Below are 26,756 nucleotides of genomic sequence, written 5' to 3'. Positions count from 1 at the left end.
TTTTACAAAAGACTTTAAACAAACGTTTTTTTCATTGCTGAGATAAATTTCATAATTCCTCAAAAGTAGTCACTTGTAGGACAATACAGATAGCTTTTCTATTTTGTTCAAGTTATTTTTCTGATTGCTGTATTTTGTTAAAATGTACAAATTTAATAACGTTATAAATAACAGTAAATATTGTGAGGGAGTTAGGGCACATTATCAGAATTTCATAGCGTCCCATGCCTGGAAATGCCATTCTGCACGGCTTGGGGTGATCCTCTATTATGACCTGTTCAGAAGCACACGAAGAAACAGCTCATGAATTATTTTGAGATTTTAATCACGACGATGTCTGCTAACTGCCTTAGAACTTGTAGATTTCTTCAAAAAATAGACTTAAAATATTATTTAATAGAAAAACTGTAACTTGGAGAGAAAAACCGATAGCACATTCGAAATCAGCGATACAAAAGTGTCTGCTTCAAAAATCTCATGCAACAGAAAAAGCTATCTTTCCAATGCAGTGTAATCTATCAATCCTAGGGTAATCTATTAAACTATTAGATTATATTTGTAACAAATAATGTGCTTGTTGTTAACTTTTAATAAATGTTTAGGAATATGAACCGCAAATTGGTTTATGTTTTCCTCAAATATATATATATATATATATATATATATATATATATATATATATATATATATATATATATATACAGTGGAGCATCGTTTATACGACGATCACTTATACGACGCTTACATTTATACGACGTTTTAGTGTGTTCCCAAATCATTCCTATTCATTTTAATGTAAAAATATGTCGTTTATACGACGCACAGAATCGGTTATACGTCGGTTTTTAGATTTTGTTCACGTTTATTTAATTTTTTATTTCTTCTTGTGAATTTTAAAAAAGGGCGGAATTTGCCAACATGAATGATACAGTAAAGGGTGCCAACAAGAATGCTTGGATGACGAATGTAATTTTTACTAGATGACTGAAAAAACTAAACAATGTTATGAGGAGGCAAAAACGAAACATTGCTATTCATCGACCAATGTCCAGCGCACCCAGCGATACTAATTATTTTGGAAAATGTAAAAGCTCTCTTTTTTCCTGCAAATTGCACAAGTGCGCTTCAGCCATTAGATTTGACCGTGATTAGAAATCTGAAATTGCATCATAGAAAGCAGTAAGTTCAACTTGCTATTCAAAGCATTGTAAAGACTAATAGCAAGAAAATATAATTAAAGGTAACATACATTCAAATTGCTCACTGCAATTTGTTTGTTTTGCTTTGTCTAATTTAGAAATTTATGTAAATCAACACGTTAAACATTAAAATTAACTGAAAACAAAGCTAATTTCAGTTTTAGAAGTAAAAATCGATTATACGACTTTATCGTTTATACGACGTTTTTCGGTGGTCCCTTCGGCGTCGTATAAACGATGCTCCACTGTATATATATATATATATATATATTATATATATATATATATATATATATATATATATATATATATATATATATATATATATATATATATATATATATATATATATATATATATATATATATATATATATATATATATATATATTGCTTTTTCTACGTACAATGTAAAATGTTCGACAATTTAGATATTAACTATTTTTTACATATATTTAAAAAAAATTAACTGAAAAGTTTTTCAACTGAAGAGCTTAGTGCACTTAAAGCCCTTGTCATTTTAAAATACTCAAATTTAGAGCTGAAAATATCATTTTATGTTTGGCAGTGGCGTATGGAGAAAACATCCATCAATTTGAAGTCTTAAAATAAAATTTGTCATTTGTTAAAAAAAAAAAAAAATTTCAAACATTTGAAGGTTCCTTCTTTCAATACTTCTTTGAATGATCTAAAACTTCTCTATTGTAAAGTAGCTTAATATAGTCCAATTGTAGAATGATATGATCACGTGATGAAAATGTTTAGATAATACCACAAAACTTAAAGTAAATTATGATGCTTAACATACTTTTATTTCCCTTAAATCATATATAGTTTGTCAGTCATCATGATATCATGTGAAGTTTTTAATATAACTATTAAGTTCATTACAACTTGCTCGAAGAAATTAGCAAAACTTTCGGAGAATGCATAGCTTGATAATTAATTCTTGAATTTACAACATGGTATTTCAAACAACGTAAATAACAGCAAAATGAATTAATTGGTAAAATGAAAATAACTATGTAATAAAAAGAAACACGAATGCCTCAGTTAGAGAGAAATTGAAATAAAACTCTAAGTGTCTCACAGTTTCCATAAAATACACTTTGCAATTTGTTTTGATACATTAAGTCCATAAAAGAACGATTAAATTCCTTTTAAGACGAAATTAACATAACCTTCGGGAAATTCTCACGTTAATTCTTAATTCTTGGATAAATAACATCAAATTTTTAAACAAGGTTAACAAAAGCAAATTTTTGGTTTCATACAAATAATAAAGGATAAAATTGAAAAAAAGTTAATATCCTAATCAGAGAAAAAAGTAAACAAAATTCGAAGAATTCCATCATTCATATAAATTTTCAAATGCTGTTTGTTCTTCGTAGAAACAAGGAAATCTAAAAACGATTGATTAATCTCTCCCCAAATTCATTGCAACTAACTCTCCGATGATACTTACAAATGCTCACTTATCAATTCTTAATTTTCTAACATCAAATATATATACATATATATATATATTTCAAATGATGTCATCATTAGGGCAAATTTAAATAAATAAAAAAACAATGACGATTTAAGCAGAAAAAAACGAATATTTATTAACTCTAAGAGTCAGATTAATTACGAAATTCTGTTTGGCGACAAACAAACATAAAAACGACAAATTAAACTCACCCCAACTCCCCGATGAAATTTTCAAAACTGTTCGGAAATGCTCACTTTGCTTTTCATTTCGTAATTTTATCAAAGAACATAAAATTTTTAACTTTCAAATGACGCTAGCTAAAGCAAATTTAATTATTAAACGAAATATAATAAATAAAGAAAATTGTAATGCTTTAAACAGAAAATGAATAAATAAATATAAACTCTAAGAATCAGATAAATTATCAAATTCTGTTTCGTGAAAACGAAGTCTATAAAAAAACTATTAAACTTACTCCAACTCCCTGACGAAAGTAACAAAACCTTTGGGGAATGCACACCTTGATTGTCAATTCTTGCAGTTACAACATCATATTCTTAAACAACCATAACAAGGGGGAGAAGTTTTGGAAAAAAAAGTTTTCCTTTTTTTAAGATAAGAAACGATGATTTTTAGGGAGGAGTATCGTAAGAAAAGCAACGCAGCATACTAAGCCCCTTTCCACGGAAGCTATTTGATTTATTGTTATGGCTTGCGTAATATGAATCCGGAACGATTTGGAAAACGCTTTAAGTCTGTCTACCAGCCAGATATAATTTATGATTATGGCTTCTATTTATCGTACATGCACGTGGCCCCCATTAAAGTCTAGTTAACCTCGCTTAAGTCATTCTAAATCGCTCCCTTGTTCAGTTCCGTTGCTTATATTTTAATGTGGTTAAAGGAGTAAAAAGAATCATCAACGATAAAGTTTTGTGAATGGGTAGTGATTTTACAACTTGTATGGGCTATGGGATGTATGTTTCATTCAGAAAAGACTAGCTTTTAATACGTCATTTTTACGTCATTGGTTAACTTCCCTGAGAAAAAGACATTCAATTATACAATGGTTAGATAATTAAAACTTTAATGGTTTCATGGAGGATTTAATGATAAAAGAAAAGGTGTTATTTACTGTTTAATATCTTCTTTACAACAGAATGAAAAAGAAAGAAAATTCGAGTCATTTAAAAGCAATGCTAAAAAATATCGTAAAATGAAATTTTTTTTCCATTCATATTTCTTGGTTGCTAAAAGAATATATGTAAACTCTCAGTGGAAAGTGAAAAGGGGGATTTCTCCCTTAAATATTCGAAGTATTTTGCAGTATCTGAGGAGCGAATTGTTGAAAAAATTCTATACCTTTTGATTTAAAATTTGAACTATTGTTCGTTCTACAATTGTTTGTTTGTCAATTCAACATTCATTAAAACAATCTTTTACTTAATTTAGACAGAACTGGTGTGCTTTCGATTTATACACACTGTAAAAAATTACAGAAAAAGTACCACCATTCAGGGTGCCAATACTTTTTAGCATAAAATCCATTTTAACTATAACATGTTACGGAACAAAAAGTCTGATATACCGCAATTTTTACAATAATATTTACAGTTATATCATCGCATCACTCCAATTAAATAAATGTTGCTGTAAAAATTGCGGTAAAAATGGATTTCACGGATACCGCAATTTGATCCGGTATTTTTTACAGTGAAGTTGATTATTTTCAAGAACAGTTATAGTTAAACATAAATTTTCTTCGAAAAAAATAATCTCTCAATAAAAAATCTCATTTATTTAAGGTAGAAGTTTATGTATTACAAAGATTTAACTCACGCACATACAACTCTCATATTTATTTACCAGAGCTCTATGTAGCACACTGTCTACAGAAATTATGGTTCTCTAAACAGGTTGCACAAAAAATACATACGTGAAACATGTGGTATGTTATGTGAAAGTACTAAATCTCTAATTTTATTCTGAATATTTGCTGAATGGATATAAATAATTAATTTTTTTTAATTGGAGTTATTCACATCGCATTAATTAAACAATTGATAGGTCGTATATGCCAAAGTCATAAAAAATATTTGTGGAATTTTCATAAACAGTTATTCAAATTTTCATTTTAAAAAGTGATAAAAGAACTTAACTTAATAAATAAATTCTTAAAATCTAATTTTCATATATTTTTAAAAGAAAAAAAAAAGTTCATTGGGTTTTCTCGAATTTTTATTATTGGTCAAAACCATGGCGGGTTAATTTGGGTCAAAAATTCAATCCTTGATCTAACTAAATAGAACAAAAATTGGATTTAACGAGATTTTATTATTTCAATATTGGAAATGGGGAAAAATATTTTTCATCTTTATTTGATTTTATATTCGCTTGATAGACTTTAATTTTAGTATGCACTTTTTTTATTGTTAATATTTTGGGAAAGAAAAGCGATAAGTCGATTCGTGGAGTTTTCATATTTTTAACTCTTTTCTGTACACACCGATCAGTCAGACAATCTGAGTTAATTGCAACGAAATTATACATTAGAGCATACTTATAACGATACCCCATTTAACAAAATTCCAAATATAATGAGGAAAAATGAGTCTTTTGTTTCGCACAAATATCTTAGTGTATTAGAGTGTATTTGTTAGCGAGCAATATTTTTCAACTTTTTCCTGGATTTAGTGACAGAAATCATTTTTAAAGCATGAAATAATATCAGAAATAAATAATAATAAAAAAAGCAATTTGGAAGCAAAAAATACTGTACAACATCACGCGTTTAAAATTATTTAGTCTTTTGCTACGTGAATTCAGAAATATTTTCACTTCTCAATAAAGATTAAGATCTGAAAATAATTCATATTCGGTCCATTCTCATGTCTATATGTTTTTGATATTAACCTTAAGTTCGCATTTAGCGAATATTTCTCCGAGCATAGCGTAGCTCCGTGTTAATCGGGTTCCATACATGTGGATTGATTTTGACATAAGCAAATTTGAGTAAATTTAATTCCAGAAACTCCGAAAAACGACCATTTTGCTGCTTCAGGTGCTTCGCGTTAAATACGCGTTACCTATTTGTTGATTAATTTTGATGTAAAAATATTCGAATAAGTTCCCAAGATTAATTCTAGAAATTTTTCAAATAATAAGTTTTAATTTATTGTATTATTTATAGACTTTTAAGTAATCTTGCGCACGTTTCAAAAATATATTTAACGACATTTATTTTCATGTTTTTTTTTTCTACCCAGGTATGCTTAATTATTTTCCTTTGAATAAAAACTCTTTGCTTTCTGTTATGTCTTCGAATGATGGATGCTTTCTGCAAGGCAGATAAAAATACACAGAGTCAACTTGTATGTCAGAAAGCTATCAACTTCCTGTGCTATGAACATTTATTTCAGGAGCCTCAACTTTCAGAAGGTTGAGAAAAAGCGTGACTAAGAATAACTAGATCTCATTTATTCTTTTAATTGAAAACACGATCGAGCTATGCTCTTTAAACGACTTTTCAAGAGAAAAAAACCTATGCCTACAAGTCTTGTGTTTTGTTGATAAAAGGGTGAAAAGTTATAATTTGTTTTGTTATAATGAAAGAAAACTACGCTGATTGTTAATCAGTTGGTAAAAGTTACCTTAAGGCCTTAAAATAAATGTTACTTCAGCGAAAAACTCGATTGAGTATACATATGTGTAAGACAAGAATGTGAAATCAATTGACGTAGTAATTATATACAATCGTGACTAATTGATGGGAATATTTGAAAAGATATTATTTCTCGTAGTACATTATTTATTTTTCATTAGTTGTAAAAGCTTTTAAAGAAAAATACGCTGTAAAGTGATTATTTAAGCAAAATCATGAGTTCTAACAATTATAGTGTGAAAGTGATGTGTCAGATAAGTTTCGTAAGATTGTTATCTGATAGGAATCTTTTAAGAATATTTTTAAGGCAGTGTAATAATAACAATATATGGAATTCCACAGCAATTGCGAAAATTTTAATTCGGGGAAAATAATAGTTTTTTTAATATCGCATATAAACTTCCGGTTATTTTTATTGTAGTTAATATTTTATTTATTATTATCGGTTTTAACAATAAAAGTTTAAAAGTGAAACTTCAAACAAGTTTTTTATTACTTTTAAGGAGAAGCATTTACCGAAGAATATTTTTAAAGAACGCATAACTTTCATCTAACTATATTTTTAAAGATGGAAAGAAAAAAAGAAAGAAAGAAAAAGAAATTAATAAAATAAAAATAAATAAAAAACTAAGGCAATTGCACTTTATTGAATGATACAGCAATTATGCAAAATATGAAATAAGAAGATTAAACAAATTATTAATACTAAATATGAAACTGCATATAAGGTTCTGATAATATTTATATCAGTTTATATCCTTTTTATCACTATGAATTTTAGCAATAGTGTACCAATAATGTAATAAATGTGTTGTTTTCATTACTTTTAAGTATTTATGAAGTAAGTTAAAACGTCTAAAAATAATTTCTAAGTATTATTCGAGCTATTTGAAAAGTAAACTGAAGTGTTTAAGTCCATTAAATTAGGTAAAATTTCACAATGATTACAGAAATATGATATATCAAGATTAAATAATCATATTTGAATAATATTCAGATTGTTTTATGTAAGTTTATATTCTATTTGATGCTAAATAAAACAATAATATTGATTCTTATTACCTAAAATGTCTGATTACAGATTACAAAAAACTTTTTACGAACTAAAAAGTACAAAAGTTTTCCATAAAAAAGATTTTAAACCTATGGTAAAAGTTTTTAGGCACAACTTAAATCACTACATATAATTAAATAATTTAAGGGTTTAAAAACAAATAAAAATCTTATAAATGCCAGCATAAATTTAACTTAACAACTAAAAACAACCTCAAATTGCGTACATTGAAAAAATTAAAAAAACGTGCGACTTATTTTATTTTATTTTATATATCCGTAGTTAAACAGCCGACCCAATGCCGTGGTTTGCGACTACTAACTCCGTAGTCTTGTAATTTTGAACCAATCCAGAATGAAATATTGTCAAATAATAGATTTAATAACTTGTCCCGCATACTTGTTCTAAGTTTAGCGAACTTAAATATTATTTATATCATCTTTCGTTCTAGAGTGCTTCATGTCTTATCAGCTATCATATCTCAAATGTTTTAATCGCAGGCAATTCAACGGTTTTCCCCTGCAAAATGGGAATAACGATACGAAATGACAGATCAATTTGGTCAAAAATGCAGGATCCAATGATCATTTTAATTAATTATTAACGTGTGTGGTCAGAAATACTTATCCATTGCAACACTCAATCATCATTTCAATTATTTATTAACTTATGTGGTCAGAAATACTTATCTACTACAACACCGAAATATCATTTTAATTACTTATTAACTTATGTGGCCAGAAATACTTATCTACTACAATACCTAATGATCATTTTAATTATCCATTAACTTATGTGGACAGAAATACTAATCTACTACAACATCCAATGATCATTTTAATTACTTATTAACTCATATAGTTAGAAATACTTATCTATTTCGACACGCATTATCATACTTAATGCTTCGTAATAAGTTTATACTAATCACTTATTAACTAAAATTAATTAATTACTAATTTATATTTGGATAAAAAAAATTCGTAGTGCATTTTTTTAAAGTTAAGATGGAAACTTCAATATAAAATATTTCTGCTAACGATTTGCATAGAAAACAATGTCCCTTATTTTTAAAAAATAAATAATAATTGCTTAAACTGTAACGTTGAAAAAATGCTTATGTCTCAGTTATCAAGATAACCTACTTAATTATTCAAAAATGATACAAAATTAATAATTATTCAAAAATATCGACTGATAACAATTTCGATGAAAAATGCTTAATATGAACATAAACAAGAAATAATTCTGTGTTTATTAAATCTTATCTACAGTTATTACAAGTGCAATTTACTCATTGTTTTATGAAATTATTTTGCACAAGAGTCATGGATAGATATTAAATTATTCAAATGATTATTTCTTTTAAATCCAACTGTTTTATAAACATTCAACTTATTTGTATTTATCATATCTGTAAGTTATTAAATGAGCGCAGTATTGAGTATTTACAATTGCCATTTCATAAATGATTTTTGGTCCTATCACACATTTACTCATATATGATCAAAACTAAATATCTTAAGCAGATAAACTTAGGTTCGGAAGTTTTATACTAAGAAAAAGTAAAATTGTAAGCTCTAAGCTTTTCATGTAAAATGTAAAGGAATTTTATTATTTTCTTAGATAAAATTTCACGTCACAAATAAAGTGATTCTCTCAAAATAATTATTTTCGGTATAGTTCATACCAAATTATGATAATGCGAATTCGTTATGCGCAATCACATCAATAATCAGATGTATATTAGTTATATACCTATATATATATATATATATATATATATATATATATATATATATATATATATATATATATATATATATATATATATATATATATATATATATATATATATATATATATATATATATATATATATATATATTTAAAGGTATAGTTAAAAACAGTATCAATTATACAATTTATTTTTAGATAAATAATACAGGAAGAAAAATAATATTATTAAATGAAAACCTTAAATAAAACTCGCTAACATCTTAAAACTTTAAATCTACGTAAAGTTAATGCATTTGAATTATTATTGCTTCCTTTAAAATGCAATAGTTTGTTTGGTGAACAGCAATTTTTTTAAGAAATTTTTTGCAACTTAAAATTAAATAATAATGATAATAATTCTTCTATTTTTCAAGCTATTAGTAAATTTAAATGTTTATAATTTATGATTTAAGCTTTCGAATCTAAACCTAGGAAACGCAAACACAAACAAATCGCAATTAAACAAAAATACTATTTAAGTTAACATTTCTAATAATACTGAAAGAAACTTTTTGTAATAACAATGCTGATGTAATAATATTGCGTTTTTTTCCTTATTATCACAATTTGCACTTAAAGTATTATCTTCTCTCCAGGTGGGTTTTAATATTTATAGTTTAGTAATTATGTATTATCATAAAACATATTTTTTACACTTACGCTGATACAGTTTTTATAACGCCAAAATAATGCTTAATTTGCGAGAAAATAACAATTGAAATTAACAATTAATAAAAATCTACAATTTCATTTTATTGTCATTTAAATCACTTGCAATAATTATTCTGTCAATTTCAAAGCTATTTATAATTCATAGTAATATTAATGATTCGTCTTACAATCATTAATGTTATGATGAATTAAAAAAACCTTAATTAATGCGCATTTACCAATCATACTCTTTCGATTGTTTCTTTGTTTTCTATCAGTTTTAAAACAATAATATAGAATGCTAGGTATTATTAGCTTACTTTGTAAATTAAAACATACAAAATTGTCTGAAATTTTAATTTTTGGTTTTTATTTTTTTTTCTATGTAAACATTTTCTGAATGTGCTTTATATTTGATTTTAACCATTTTGTGTTTTTTACCAAAGCTAAGACTTGAATATCAAATTTAGTGGTCTGTGGTGTGTGTGATAAGAATAAATTTACGATTACATTCGGACCAACTGTCCAGAGAAGCAAAATTGGGAGATATTTTCTCTTCAGTATATACAAATTATATTTGCTTGAAACTAAAATAAGTTTTTTTTTAAAAATCTTTTTATAATTAAAATCAATTCCAAATTAAATGCAATACGTGTGGTGTTTTCTTTTTATAAATTTACATCGTAATTATTTTCGGTAAGAGTAAAATAAGTTTGAAATAAAGTTTTAGAAGAATTAAACTTCATCTAAACTTTTATTAAAATAAAGTTTAATTCAACTTTTATTTCAAATTCTCCTATTTAGAAATGTAAAAAATACTCTAAATTGAAAAGGTTTTGGATCTTCGTTGATGATTCAATGTAGTTCAATTCATATCAATAATTTTAACATATCAGATTAATAATGTTAACAACGAGATAAATAAAGTCTTATTAAAAGTAATTTTTCTTTTACATTTTCATTAAAATAAAATTTGCTTTTAAATTTTCACGAAATGAAACTTTAATAAATTATAATTTAAAAATCGCTATCATATAAATTTATTTCCAAATTTATTAAAATAATATTTCTTTTAAATTTATATAAAATAGTTTTTTAATATTTTCCTTAAATTAAGCAATTTAAAAATGTTCTGAAGCGATGGAATTTTTTGGATTTTTTTAGATGTTATTTGTGGTTAGGAAATTGGAAGTTAACAAAATCTTAAGCATAATTAATAGCCAGACGTATTTCGGATAAATTAAACTTGCTTTTATAAATAAATAAACAATTTCTTTTAATTTTTTTTAATTTTTAATATATGCTTCTGGTTTACATAAAAGTTACATAAATTTACAAATGTTTTGTTAAAAAAAAATAAAATGAATTGCATTTTGTATTTTAAGTTTATAAATACTTACAACTGTCTTCAAAGTGCCCTTGAATATTCCCTTTATTACCTGAAATATGTTCAAAATATTTCACTAGAGGAATTTTAAAAATAAAATAAAGTTAAAAAATAATTTTGACATTAAAAAAATAAACTCGATTTTTAAAAATAAGTTGACGGAAATTATAAAAAATATGTAAAACAAATAACAATAATTGCTTAGTGTAAAATGTATACAATAGATTTTCAACTGAGTTATTTATTTTGGTTTAATAATAACTGAATGCTGTTGCAATAATAACTGAAAAAAATGTAATTTACAGCTGAAATTAATTACATTTTTAATGAGGTTAAAAATTTGAAATTGTTAGGATATATTTCGTAAATTAGTTGATTGAAAAGTGAACTATAAAGCACAACAGACCGCATTACAGGAAACTTTTTTTCTAACTATTTATGCTTTTTTTTTTCTATGAAATAAAATTATGATTTTTTTTCTAATTTACACTTGAACTAAGGAAAGCAATCTTCTACACCATGAAAATTAGCTTTGCTTTCCTCTATTATCCCATTTATACTTCTTTGTTTGTTATAGTTATTCGATAGATTATTTTCTCCGTAATCTCATGATTATTACCTGACATGCTTTTCTTCTTTACTTTCGCGACAATTAATTATAACACAGATAGAATTAAAAATCAGTATGAGCAAAAATTCTCAGAAATAATAAGAGAAACTGTAATCGAATACATATTTTACCGGTTTTACGATGCCAGTTAACGTATAAAGACACAGTCTTTTTTTCAACCGAATTGTCTTTCTAGATGATTAGTTCTTGATTTAACATATTAACTATTAGTTGTTGCTCCATTTCTCTGGGGAACTATGGCTATTGCTATTACCAAAGTGGACCTTGGGTTACCTTGGATACTATTTACGAATGACTAATCATTTGAGGGAATAAAAGCCATTGACTCTTAAAAATGCTGTATTTATTTAAATAGAAACGAAAGAAATTCAAAAATACGATGGTTTATTAATAATATAGTTTGAAACTTAGTTCAGTTAGAAAAATGTGAAATTGTTTTTCTTTTTTCGTAATAACTTTTATTTTGTTACTGTCACACTACTTTGTATAATTATTTAATTCTCAGTTTTTATTCTGAATAACGCTCTCCGTGATATATTAGTAAGATAAGGCCTTCAACGGATGAAAACGGAGTGGGAAAATCCTAAATATGATTTCAATCCTCTTCGTTTAATTTTCATAAATAAACTGATGGTGTATGTGGCAGTATCTTTCAATACATGCAAATTTCAAGGCTGCCACCCAATTACAATTTGAGGTATTAAGCACATGGTCCTTATAAATTATTTTCTGAAAAAATTATGCCAATTCAATTCTGCAATCAACAGTCTTAGATAGGTAGTATACAGCAATTTGCCCTTAGATATTTGGTAATTATCTTGCTTTTTATACAATTAACGTTAAAGAAATTTTTCCGCGTCTCCTACATTGGTTTTCATCAGCTTAAACTGTAATAAGATTAGATTTTAAAAAATCTAAAAGCTGAGAAGTGTCTAGTTTTAAATTATTCACTCAAAACCATGAATCACATTCTTTTATTGCATTAAAGTTATGAGAAAATTCCATAGAAGTTCTAAAAATTGTCAAGCGCTATTTCCCCTAATCTACTAAAGTGAACGCTTTATTTTCCGTTTTTTATACGTATTGTGCTGTCCAATATTACTATATCATCAATAGTTCATTAAGTACAAAAAATATCGAGAAAACACAAATTAAAAAATTTAGAAACAGCAGCTTAATTAAAACATTAGCCAACTACAATTTTTTGAAGTACGAGTTAATGGATTAATACAAACTAGATATTACTTCTTCCACCATATAGTCATTGCAAAAAGAATCTCAAAAAATTTTGTGAATATGAGGAATGAAATTTTGAATATCAAAAACTGGCTCACACATTATTTTATCTTTGCTCTTAGAGAATTATATATTTGTGCATCAACGGCTCTTCAAGGAAAGTGCCTCTTAAATCCAAGGTCGAATGTATCACGAAGTCAGTTAATAATTCCTGTATCAACAATTCAAGTTAGATTCGGTGAAATTCTCAAACTGGAAATAGTAATTTAAAAAGAAAAAAAAAAGAGTTAATGCACCCATTCTTTTTATTCATAAGTCATATCTGAGTAACACGAATGTTCTTCCCTTTCTTTATGTTGAACCGCGAATAAAGTAATTTCAGTATTTAATGGAATATTTTCATTACCTATTTTTAATTATATAGAATGTAAGATGTGCATAAGCGTAAATTGTTAACTGCACGTGTTGTTATGCAAAGATTCTCTCGCTGGAATGAAATTCTATAAACAAAATTTTTAAGAAATCGCTTTTATTTTTCCATAATTTCAGACAGTTTATAATTAAATATCTGACATAAGAGCTGTCAAACATTTAAATTAAATTAGATACTTCATAATTCAGCATTAAGGATAAAAGTCGAAGTAAATATTTTTTTCAATATTAAATTGCACTTTTTATAATTTTTTTAAATTATTTATTTAAAAAAATATGATCTATGAACTGCTTTTTTTCTCAATTAGAATCCTATTCATAAAAATCGGTTGAAAAGCAATCATAAAAAAATAGGTATTTGATGTAAACATAAGTTACGCTAATCGCAAATGTAACTTATATAAAACATTCTGTTGGATTATTTCTAATCTACTATAATCCGGATAGCTAATTGTAATTCGAATAAATAATTAACGACCCAGTTTTGTGTAATGAATTTATGAACATTATGGTTACTCTGTGAAATTATTACTTTGTTTAATTTAAAGTTTAAATATAATCATCAAATGTTCCTCCATCTAAGCAGCCTCCCCTCCCCCCCCAAAAAAATGGAATATGAAAAAAATACATTTTTAAACTCGATATTTTTTTTTCTTTTAACTCATTGAAACTCAGCCACAAAAACTAGTACTAGACTTCAGATAGTATTCATAATATTAATATTTTGTTCTGGAAATTTGCTTCTGCAAATGAATTCTAATAATGAAACCCTTGTGCTATCACTTTTTTCTTTGTTTAAAAAAAAAAAAAAACCCTAGCTACAGACTCTAGGCATAAATGATTTAAGCATTTGTGTCATACAAATACATTTGAACGTTTCTATCATATCCTTTCTTAACTCAGTGAAAATATTAATTAGAAATTCATTATATTTCAATAAATCGGGTTAAAATTACCACAAAAAAGAAACAATAATTGCTTACAAGACAATTGTAAATAATGTCTAATGACTATTTTTAGTAATAAATGAGATTTTTCTGTAAAACAGTTTAGAATTTGTTTTTATTCATTTCATGTATTATTTAATGAAAACATTGATAATTTTGATGAGAACAGACAGTTTTATTAGATTAAATCGTATGAAAATAGTTTGAATTATTTGGTCAAAAAACCTGTTGCTACTTGTAAAAAATCTAATTTTACAGCGATAAAATATTTTGAAAATTTAAGTCCTTGGAATGATAATGTTCCCTGCATTATTTATCTCTCAATGCATATTAATTTAACGGAAAAGGATGATACGCTCTCTACATCACCTTAACATATTACGGACTCTTAATTAGATTACGTTTTTTTTTTATACGTCAAAGGGGAAAAAAATCGACTCAACACGATACAAAATCTTGATAGTTACCGTTGACAGAACACCAGGAAAACTAAGAAAGCATAATTGTTCAAAAATCTTTGGAAATTTGCTTATGACGAGGAAAGGTAAATGTTACCTTCTGAGACATTGATGATGTAAAATTACATTCAGTTGCAGTTAATCTTCTGTATGTTCTTTAAAAGGATTAGAGTATAATAGACGCACTTCTTTGTAATTTTCACTGAAGGGTTTTCTTCTTTAAATTCTTTCTTTTGCATTGTTCGTAATAAGAAACAATAGAATTTCATCATTTTTACAGTTTCTTTAATGTCAGTGATTTTCTTACAGTCTTTCTCTTTTTCTAACATCCATAGGTAAATGAACACTTTTAACAATTTAAAAAAAATATCAACATCAATACTAAGTAGAATAATGTCTAATCAGCTATTTTTGCTGTTCACATCACAGTTGCAACGTGATGTATTTTAAAAAAAATTGTTCTGTTTGCGGAAAATTTTGTTAGGAAATTAAGCAGCCATCGCAACATGTCGCAGAAAGTATAAAGATTAAATCTTACCGACTATCCAGTTCATTACTAAATTATGAAAATTATATATGTATTCAGTATTAAATAAAGTACTTAAAACATTTAATTTATATTTTAAATTTAGAAAAAAAAAACTCACCTAACTCACTTCTCCTATCCCGTTCCGGTTTGTGACTATCCGCCTAATCCGCCCATGGTGAATGAGCAAAAATGAAATTCAAAAACTCACCTTTTAGCGTCTCACTCAATGACTAATTAAAGTTGAATATATCGGCTTATAAGATTAATTATTAAGATGAGCAAGCATAACAAATCCTACAACTCACCTTAATCGGCAATTCTTTATTACAAGCGTTATAAACTATACTACATATTAACATATCGAACAAAGGGAAGGAGTTAGGTTTAGTTTTGCTTAAATTTCGAAATTTTTTTTAAAATTTTGTTGATGTTTTAAAGGATTCTTGTTGTCAATTATATTTGACAAAATTCGTTGTAAGTTTTTTCCCCCAGTAAACTATTATAAAGCAACAAGTTTAGAATACTTAATTTTATTGATTTCATTTTGGTCTGGGACAATTGTCCTATATTGCGAATGTGCGGCTCTTTTACCACTATTAGACTTTGCTGTTTTTAAATTTGACATAGACGAACTTCTAAGTAACAGAAGTATAAAAAAATGTAGTTATTAGGCAGAAGATAATATCCTTCACCTTACATTAGAGATGTACATTACAAAATGTACAACTGTCATTTCAATCGTAATTGAACCCTATCTTATGATCTGTCTACCACTGAGAACATATATTGGACTTTTTGATTTTTTTAAAAATAAATTAACTAAATATATATATATATATATATATATATATATATATATATATATATATATATATATATATATATATATATATATATATATATATATATATATATGTCAACCGTTCGCTGTTCATCAGTAACTGTTGCAAACATTAAATAATTTAGCTTATGCGAACTGGATTAGTCGGCTAAGACGACATTTTTTTCTTCTTATATTTGAAAGTAAAATTGCTGAAGCTGAACTCTTACTGCAATTCAATACCTCAGTGAAAAATAAGTTCAAATAAACTTTGCACACCAAATGAAAAGGATTTTTTCATTAAAAGGAGAACTTGTTCAACTCTAAAATCTCCGCAATTTTGAAAATGTGTAAAGCTCTTCAATTAAAAAAAATAGTCAATACTTAAAAATCAGCAAAAAAAAAAAAAAAAAAAGTAAATAAATAAATAAATAAATAAGTGAATAAAATAAATATTTCTGCTTCTTCATCATCATCCTGGCGACACCGCCCTCGTAGAACTCTTGCCTCCTTTATTTTCCGTTTGCCTCATTTTTCTTACAGATACCAATTTTAAGTAATTTCACTGGTAATTTTATGTATTTTTGCTTACTTTTTACTATTTATGATTAAATCAGCCACACTTGTGTAACTCATGTCACAAGTACGATCTTCTCAAAACAGGTTAAAACATAATAAAAGATGATGAAAATTTTGTAAATTCTAGCTATATTTTATAAAAATTTAGAAACTTTGACATTTTTTCGACATTTTAATAAAGACTTTGACATTTTAATAAAGATTTTGCATTTTGGTGTATTCTTTTTTTTTTCTTCACATTTTAACTCCTAATTCGAAGTATTTTAAAACGCAAATTATTTCAAACAAAATGAGAAGTTTCACCAATCTTTAGAATGCGGAACATATATTACAAGCATTAAAATAAATTATACGATAACTTTAGGCCCTTCTATTTAAGAAATAATCAGTAAAAAGGTTATTAAAGAACACTTCAGCTCATTATTTCTGTTAGAAACAGTTCAAACTTATTATCTTTTTATTTTAAAATTTGTCTAAAAGGAAAATTCTCAATACCTTCTCAAAGCAATCACCCTGTGATTTTTTGCATTTACAAAAAACTCTGGAAAACCAAACGTAAAGAATATTTGTTGCAACTGTTTGCCAAGGAAAATACGCTTAATATATGGACAAAATGCTTAAAAAATTATTATTTTTCTGCTTTAGTAAATTAAAAAAATTGCTAAACTTTTTTAAACATCGCCAATTTAGCGAGATTTTCCCACTTACGCTTTTTACTGTATACGCCATATTACTGTAAAGATTTATCTTGGCTTTAGAACGGACAAATAACTAAGATATTTTAAGAGTTATTAAATTTTCTTAAAAAATCAGTAATTTGGTGTTATTTTTCTACTTACAAGAAAGTTATCCAAAATCACTGCCTTATTCTCAGTTATTGCAAACATTTTTATGAGCCTAAATAATGCAGCATTGGAGTAAGTTTTTGAATATTAAAAAACTAGATCACAAATTCTTTTCATTTTCCCAAAACTGTGACTTTTCTCCATATTAACGTTTTGCACTATTTTTAGAATAAGCATAGAGATCACTGACTTTAGATAAGCTGAATTTGACTTAACAGTCATGAGTAACTGTTACATACTCACAACAATTTTAAAAAAGAACATACCATAACTAAAACGTCTTATTTCATAAATTTTTGTTCAACATAACTTCGACGACTGCGTGATTAAAATATTACTTCATTATAGTGGTCAGGAACATCTTGCACACTTTTGATCAATTCTAATGAAAAAATAATTTATAAGCTGAATGCTGAAAAAGTGGTATTTTTTAAATAAATTAACCGATGCTACGAATTCCAATGCTAAATTACATCTCATAATAATATAATTTATTTCTCCATTACCTTTACAAAAACAAAAAAGTTGAGTCTGGTTTTAAAGAAATTAGTTTAGAAAATGACTATATATTCTACGAAACAGTCATTTCATTAAATTCAAGTAAAATATTTTCGGCAATTTCAGAAAAGTAAATCATCTGTTTCAAATCTCACCATCAAAAACGAATGTCTGCCTTATTTCGAAAATCGAAGGCACTTCATTTCTAGGGGAGCATCCCTGAGGGGTTCAAACGGTAATTTGATTTTTCGATCTCAGGGCGTAACCTCTCTGGCTAATAATCGACCATTTTTTCGTACGGCTGGTTTCCAGCGGGCCGTGACGCGCGAAGTTAGGTGACCTTCAAACTACATGCAGAGAATAGACAAATAACAAAATGAAAAGAAAAAAACACATTTAGAAAACGAAAGTCATGTGCGCGTGTCTTTATAATCGACAAAAGCGTCGGCAGAAATGTTAAAATGCGAAGGCTCAAAACCGTGTAAATGTTGAAGAACGCTTTTTTTAAGTGTCACAAACGAACTTCATGAACAATGGGACATGCAAAGACAACACACGCTACACCTAAATCCATTACATTATTCCGAAATAATATTAATTGATAATTTCAGTAAGTTAATTAATTTTTAAATTAATTATGTAATAGTGATTAATTTCTTCCTTAACGTGAACATATTTGTTTTACCTTACATATCGGTAAATATTTTATCTGATATGTTTCAAGCGTTATTTGCTTCAGACATTTTTAAAAAGGTAACAACAAATATGCAGGCCATTTATTTGAGAAAGAATTCTGTCTGGAATTTCATAATTAATTTACCATTCATAGCTAGTTTTTTTATGCAAAAAAAAAGGTTAGAAAAAATTATAAGTAAATAGTTATTAAGGAATTAAAACAAATCACATTTGATTTAATATTATGAAGAATTACTAAAAACATAATGTAAACTTAAAATTTTAAGCATAAAACGTATCCTAAATTATTGCTTATATTTCAAGAAAATAGCAAAGAATAAAAATTTTCAACATTACTGATAGTACAAGCGAGTTATTATTGGATTATTTTGTTTTTGAAGTGTTAAAAGTTTGATGTGTGAAAGAAAAAGTAATATAGCAGAGAAACTAGCGAAATATTTCAACTTCAATTTATTCATGTGCTCATCGAATACATAATTGTCAAATAGAAGTGATAATCATTGTTTAATTTGTGTTTTCTATTGCATAATTATAATACTCTTTATAATGATGTTTTTAAATAGTTAACTCTTTTCTCTTAGTTAATTTTTTTTCCATCTATGACATCTTACAACGCTATTATTTTTGAAATCCATTAGTTTACCAATGACAGTAGTCTAAAAATGCAAATTGCTGAAGGAGGTAATATTGCTTGATTACTAAGAGTGAAGACGCTTCTATGTAATACTCTCATAATATACTCAAAAATAAAGATTACGATGAAGAAATACAGATTTGCATCGAGATTTAACCAGACAATTGTCTAAAAATGCAATCTGCTGTAAGAGGAAATATTGTTTAACTGTTAGGATTGCTGAAGTATTTTTGTCTTGTTAGTTGTGTTAAAGATTGTGTGCTTTCATGGCATAGTAAAGAATCAAGATTTTGATGAAGAAATGTAATAGCTGTTGATAAATACCTTACAAATATTAACACGATGATTAATCATATAAAATTTCAGTGTTTGCAGTCAAATTATATCTCATAAAAGCTTTAATATACTACATATATTTTTACGCTAATTTTTTCTTGTTTTTTGTTTAATGCAAACTAATGCAACTGTTATCTATACATGCATTAAAGAACCAATAGCAATAAATATTTAAAGCATAAAAAATTTTCAATTACTTTACCTACTATCAATTAACGAAACTTCGAATAAAATCATAATCTTTTTTTTTTTTAATAAATAAAAAATTTGTGCATTTGGAAATCAGTATCTCGTTTGAAATAACTAAATTAACAGTCTGGAAACATATTTTTTTGGTAAATATAATACTTAAAGAAATTATCAGCTTAAAAATGATAAAAAAGTGCTTATTAGCACGAAAACGGTACTCGAAAATACTCAAAATTACTTCGTCAACAGTAAATAAAACTGAAATTAAATTCTTCAATATTTTGAAAAAAAGTTAAGTGCTTGAAAAACAATATAAATTTTGAAATAAACAAACGGTAAATAATCTTAGTAAGGATTTAGGAATGGATCTTTCCTTTCACGATTCATTCAAGTGTAGGAAACTTAATAAAACATCATCCGCTCATAAATAACGTGGCTCTTTATCTGGTTCATAAATAAATTTAATGATCGACCTCATCAAGAAACCAAACCTTAAGTGCTACAATAATATTTAAGAAAAGAAACAACAACGCGAATCATTTAGGGTATTAATAGATTATAGAGGCGAGTTATTTGAAAATATATCCCATTTTTAAAGGATAGTTTTTTGATCAATATTAATGGAGTAATGTTGTTTTGATCACTTTTAATAAAATGATTCGCGTGGTGTGTATAAAGTGTTATACTTAAAAAATAAATAACACGAAACAATTATATTAAGAATATAAAATTATAATAATTGAAATTAATGATTGAAAATAATTTAAATTTCTCAATAACTCTCCACAAATAATTGAAAATATCGTTATAATTCTCTATTGTACAGATTTTCTCTTTTATATTCTTGAAAGTTAGCCCAAACAGGTGATTTTCGCGTATTAATATTAAAAGTTATTACAACAGTTTATTCTACTTGTATATATTATAGTGAACTTTTTGTGCATTTGAATAAGTTAAATACATTTATTTTTGATTTAAATATGTTTATTCATAGCTCATTTTCCATACATTTATCGTGTTACCGCAGGATACACTTACAGGCATTCAGGATGCTAGTACTTTTGACCGTAAAACCCTTTTTTGCTATTCAGTTTTCTACCGAAATTTTAAAATTAATGTTTACTGAATAACAGTGATTCGGTAATATTATTTTGAAAATTACGACTATTTAAATTTTCTTTGTTCCGTTAAATTTTAAGGTAAAAATGGAATTAACGGTATGGAATTACTTTTGAGTGCTCGTACCTTGATGCTCGTACAGGTCACAAAAGAGTGTATTTGTAATTTGTCAGATATATCATAAGTGCAAGGAGAAAAGAAGAAAAGAATTTTAGTAAAAACAGCGTATTATGTAGCATTTCCAAAAAAATAATAAATAGTATAATAGCATTAAAAAAATGATTTTTGCAATAAATAAATAATATATAAGGTATTTAAACCATTCGTTTGGGAATTTTTCGGTTCATATCATAACGGTTTATCTAAAATCCTGGATCTCAAAATTATATTTCTTATTACAAACAATAAAAAAAACAAGATAAAAATTTAACAGGATAGAAATTCCTACCGTAATTATTATATTTGGTTCTGAAGTCAAAATAGAGTGCGTCTTTAAAGCTAAAGTGGTAGGTATCGCAAAGAAATATTCACTTGGTATACGCAACCATGTACTAACACTTTTTTCAAGTAGTTATTTTTTATAAGTAATCCAATTTTAGTGGATGCGTAAAATTGGTTCAAAAAACAAAATCTAATAAAGCAATATTTTTAAAAGATACTATAAATAACAAATGTTTTATATTATAAAAATAAAGATAGTGAAAATAAATATAAAATAAAAGACGTTGAATAAAATTTGAACTAAAATGAATACCTATAAAAACAAGAATCGTAAAAAAGCAAGTATTCTGAAATACAAATATATTTGCTTGTATTTGTAAATACATTAAAAGCCTGACTTTCCGTATAAAAAATATGCCTTTTCTAATTGTTGAAAATGATTTGAAAGCATGAACGAAACATATTCAAATAAATCAGCTGAATTTAGTGGACGAAAGTTTCGTGTTGATATCACATTAACTGCACTTTATTTATTTAAATTGAGGATTGTTGTTAAGAGGTTTTTCAATATTAACATTTAAATATCAATCATTTATACTCAAAAATGATTTTATGAGTACACTTTTTTTACAATGTTGTTCAACAAAAAATCCTTATTACTAATGGATTTAAAGTTCGTTTTAATGTGATTGTTTGCATTTTGTCTGTACAAATGTGAGAACATGATATAGAATTGATTTTGCCTTTATCAAATTACGATATTTAGCTATGGTGTAACTTTTACTAAAAATGGAATATAAATCAAGAAAAAAAAAATAAAAGTTTGCTTTTAAATGATAAATAATAAATTTAGCATGCTTGATTTCATAAATCAGCAAAGAATTATAAGAAAATATTTGAGACTTTAACTAATCAAAGTTAAAAAGTAGTAACCAACACCACTCACAAATTTTCTTTGAATTTAATTAAAGGAATGTATGCGCAATCAATTATTTAAAAAATCTTAATTAGAAAAATCATATATTTAAATTAAAAGAAATTTTATATATATATATATATATATATATATATATATATATATATATATATATATATATATATAAAACTCTCTCTTCCCTTTTGTTACACATAAAGAGCACATAATTGAAATAAATTACGAATAAACACGGAAAAAATGAAATACGAAAATGACTAAAAACAATATGTAGTTACAAAAAAATTTGTTAAATTTTATTTTTTATTACTCTCCGTCTTGGGTACAAAAAATTTAGGGATGGCCATTATTTGGGGAGGGGAAATTGAGATAAAAGAATCAAACAAGAAAAAATGCTTATGGCTACATTCCACTCTATTGATGGTTTTAAAAATCGGTATATGTATCATAAGTATAAATTTCAAAATTAATAGGAAATGAAGAAAGAAAAAAAATCAGGCGAAGACAGAAAAAAGTTCATAGTATCCAACTTCCTCTCTTTTTTGGTTCACTATATCATTATACAGTATGCAAGTTTTGTTCACTATAGCTTTGTTTGACTCTATATTATAAACAAAGAATTAAGTAATAATCCATTGGGAATCCTCAAACCTATCTCTTTTTTCTATTAAAACACTATCATCAAATCACGCATCAAATCAAAACTCATGTATCATAATAAAAATTGCAACTATTTATACTTTGCAGCTAACAGAATATTATTCTTGAGAATAAGGATCACTTTTCATTGTAGAAAATGTATTTATCTATGGCAACTATTGAAGTTTTATTCATTATCTTACTTAAATATGCATAATTGTTTTATAAAGCGTTTTTCAAGCTGAAATATCGTAGAAAAATCATCAAATAAATAATTAAACGTAAACATAAGTTTGCAAAATATGAGTTTAAAAAACTCCAGAGATGTTTCAGATTGAAATAATTAATTTAAAACAATTATTTAAATTCCAATAATTAATTTCATTTAAAGATTTTATAATTAATTGAAACAATTAATTATAAATTATTTTCCCTCAATCAAACAGAATCTACGAATTGGCATGTCACAGAAGATTACTAACTATTTTCTCATATCTTTTGACAAATTAAAAAATAACATTAGATGATATAAATGATTATGATAATTTTATTTGTCAACTTAATTTTGATAATAATGCAATAACGCCAACTTTATTTGAAATAATATAAAAACAGCGTAACGTTAAAACATCAAATTATCATTAAAATAAGAAAATAATCAAAACACGATGTAAAAAATTTATATATTTCAAAGAAAAAAACGAGCTTTTCTTAACCATTGAATTAAATCGAAGGAAATTTACTAATGTTCTGATTTTTAAATTGTAAAATATTTTACTTTTAGTTTGTTATAAAATATCTTTAATCTGTTTCAGTAACAAAACTATTAACGCATAAAATATCATAACTATAGTACAGAATTTAAAATTGAGAATAAGGTATTGATGTTAATCACGTTAAATTTATTTACAATAGCCTGTCAATTTATAAACTTATTAAAAATTCTAGAATTAGTATAAATGTGAACTCGAGAAACCGGTATCCAAGCAATATGTCTACATTTATATTCAGAAATCTATTAATTAAAAAATAATAATAAATAGAATAAAATGTAAACTTGTAAACGATGCAGTGCATAGCTGATTGTGTTTTAAGGTGCAATATGTGAAGTTAAAAATAAAAAAAAAGTAAACAAGGATATACCGTTTTATTAAAGTTACAATTTTGAATTTTAGTTAAAATCCTAAAGACACGGAAAAAATCCTTTTCTTTTTTTTCCTCACTTGACGTAATACATATTGAATACAATTTTTCTAAAAATAAATAATGTGATTGATATAAAAGTTCAAAATGCCACCACGCACATGTCCGGAGAAAATCATTTTGATGAAATTACAGTACTGTATGGTAGTGACATTTCTGTTAAAAATAAACAATAATTCTGGGGAATAAATAAAAATTTACGTTATCTGAACAATTACTTTAGTAATTTTTACTTTCATATAGTACCGATTTACAGGAAATTCTGGTTTTCATATCATAGAAGATTTGACCAATATTTGTTTCTCAGTGTATAAATACATCCGAGTTAAATAGAGTTTCTTTTGTTAACTATTTTAAGTTTGGCTCAAAGTAAATAAAGCATTGAAAAAGAACTATTTATCTTTTTATTTTCTATGCAAAAATAATTTAATGGAGAAAAACGCGTTTTTTTTTTTAAAAAAAACAACAATATTATTGTTAAGGCTTAAATCAATCAGTTATACATTATGCACATACTTAATACAAATAAACGAATAATATCCTTTGAATGTTTTCAAAAAATTAATTAAAAAAATCATTAGTTAGCACATATTCCGGGAAATATGTAAAGCTTAAACAAATCGTGAATTCTCGATCGCATGAGTAATTTTATGAATATTGTTTAAAATTAGAAGGCAAAGTTGATAAATTACCCACCTTCACAAAATGCATTAAGCAATCAAAGGCACGCTCTACCGATCATCAAATAAGGAATATTTTGTAAGAACAATAAAATACAATACAAACCCGTATCGTTTTACCGTTTATTTTACCAACAAAAGACGCATCTTTAGCAATATAACATATTTTGCATGCTTCAATGGGTATTCAGTTTTAGTAATTATATAAATTTTAGATGATACATGTAAAAAGAAAGGAAAAATTCCGACACTCATCGAATCGAGAATTAAAAGATTTCCAGAATTAGAAAAAATCAAAGCTACGATAATCGGTTCTCTTAACAATAAGAATTAAAATAAGTAAATGAAAATGATTATAACTGAATACTCATGTGGTAAATAGTATTTTACATCATATGTGAAAGAGGAAATATGTTATTAATCTACAAAATCCTTTATTGTTGTATCAGTGATAATTGCTTCATAATTAGAAAAGAATTTATATATATATATATATATATATATATATATATATATATATATATATATATATATATATATATATATATATATATATATATATATATATATATATATATATATATATATATATATATATATATATAATATATATATGTATAATTCTCTTACGAGGCTCCCAAATTTCGGCTGTATTTCTTCTCCGCTGGTGGCAACGTTTGCTTTGTTTTGTTTACGTTACTATTTCTCTTACACGGCGAATCGACCAATGATTGCCGCTATAAATGTCACATGCCAAATCTAGTTGAGGTGGCTCAACATATAGCGCCTTTAAAAACGGAAACTGAAATAATCAGAGAGCATCAGCTGCGGCAATCTCATACTATTAAGCTAGGCAGAAGTGAGTAGCCTTTGTCGATAGATCTCTATTTTTTTACCGGAAGCTCTTTTTTACACGAATTTATATATTACGAATTTATTTGACGATTTTTGATTTATATCACGAATTATACTATAGCACATTTCTAATAGATTTAACGAATTACATGTCATTTATTTGAATTCAAATTTATTTTAATGACTCAGTATTTACTAAAAATATGTAATTTTTTTTTTTTAAAAAAAGTTTTTATATGAATTTGAATGATTGTTTTGAATTCTTAGAAGTTTGTGCATTTGCAATGTACCTAAGTTAGTAGCGAGCGAAGCGAGATTGGTTTGCGAAGCAAACCATATATGATTGCGTAGCAATTTTCGGGGGTTGGCGAGCGATAGCGAGCAGGGGGCGCACCCTACTAGTATGTATATGAATTATAAGAAGTAAAATAGAAAATTGAAGAAATCAAAAGTTATTTATTAAGATAAATAAATAAAAACCAATTTTTTTGGTTCCTCAAATAAAAGTAAAAATAATTGCTTCTATGACCTCAAAAAAAAAAATTTTTTTTTTTCATAGAAAGAGACACAGCTTAATTCTGCATTTTCTAATAAACAGTCTACTTTTTTTCTACTGGAAAGTTTATTGATTAATTTAAAGCTCATTTATAAATAAATATTATTGTAATTATTAATTTTTACAGAATTTAGTAGAATCGATTAACGGCAAATTCAATGAATTTCATTGTAAAAGATTTAAAAAGTAATAATTAAAAGGGTAATTTTTCATCAAAACCTTTTGCAAATACATTATTTTTAAATATATCTAAATCAATTGAACAATCAACATCTAAATATATCTTGAAAATGAT

The 26,756-nt window shown here is 26.0% G+C and overlaps 1 protein-coding gene and 1 long non-coding RNA gene across 13 annotated transcripts in view; one reads left to right on the top strand and one right to left on the bottom strand.

The window, feature by feature from the left end:
• The window catches only part of LOC107444120 (homeobox protein Hox-D4a), a 232,196-nt gene that overhangs the window by 13,114 nt on the left and 192,326 nt on the right, over positions 1–26,756 (bottom strand). For 3 of the 4 annotated variants that reach the window (XR_015431000.1, XR_015431001.1, XM_043039819.3), the window contains one exon: positions 11,218–11,256. The exons of the other annotated variant lie outside the window; for it this stretch is intronic. Coding sequence is in view for 1 of the 3 variants with exons in the window: in XM_043039819.3 (XP_042895753.1) it covers positions 11,218–11,256 (39 nt within the window). In the remaining 2 variants the exon portion in view is untranslated. The remainder of the gene's footprint in view (positions 1–11,217; positions 11,257–26,756) is intronic. 4 annotated transcript variants of the gene reach the window in all.
• LOC107444121 (uncharacterized) overlaps positions 1–26,756 on the top strand; it is a 244,955-nt gene that overhangs the window by 95,393 nt on the left and 122,806 nt on the right. The window lies entirely within an intron of this gene.

Source organism: Parasteatoda tepidariorum, chromosome 12 (assembly GCF_982258835.1).
Source record: "Parasteatoda tepidariorum strain Cologne lab strain chromosome 12, Ptep-v5.0, whole genome shotgun sequence".
NCBI classification, from domain to species: Eukaryota; Metazoa; Arthropoda; class Arachnida; order Araneae; family Theridiidae; genus Parasteatoda; species Parasteatoda tepidariorum.
The sequence above is the reverse complement of the archived record's forward strand: the minus strand, read 5'-3'. Positions and strand labels throughout refer to the sequence as shown.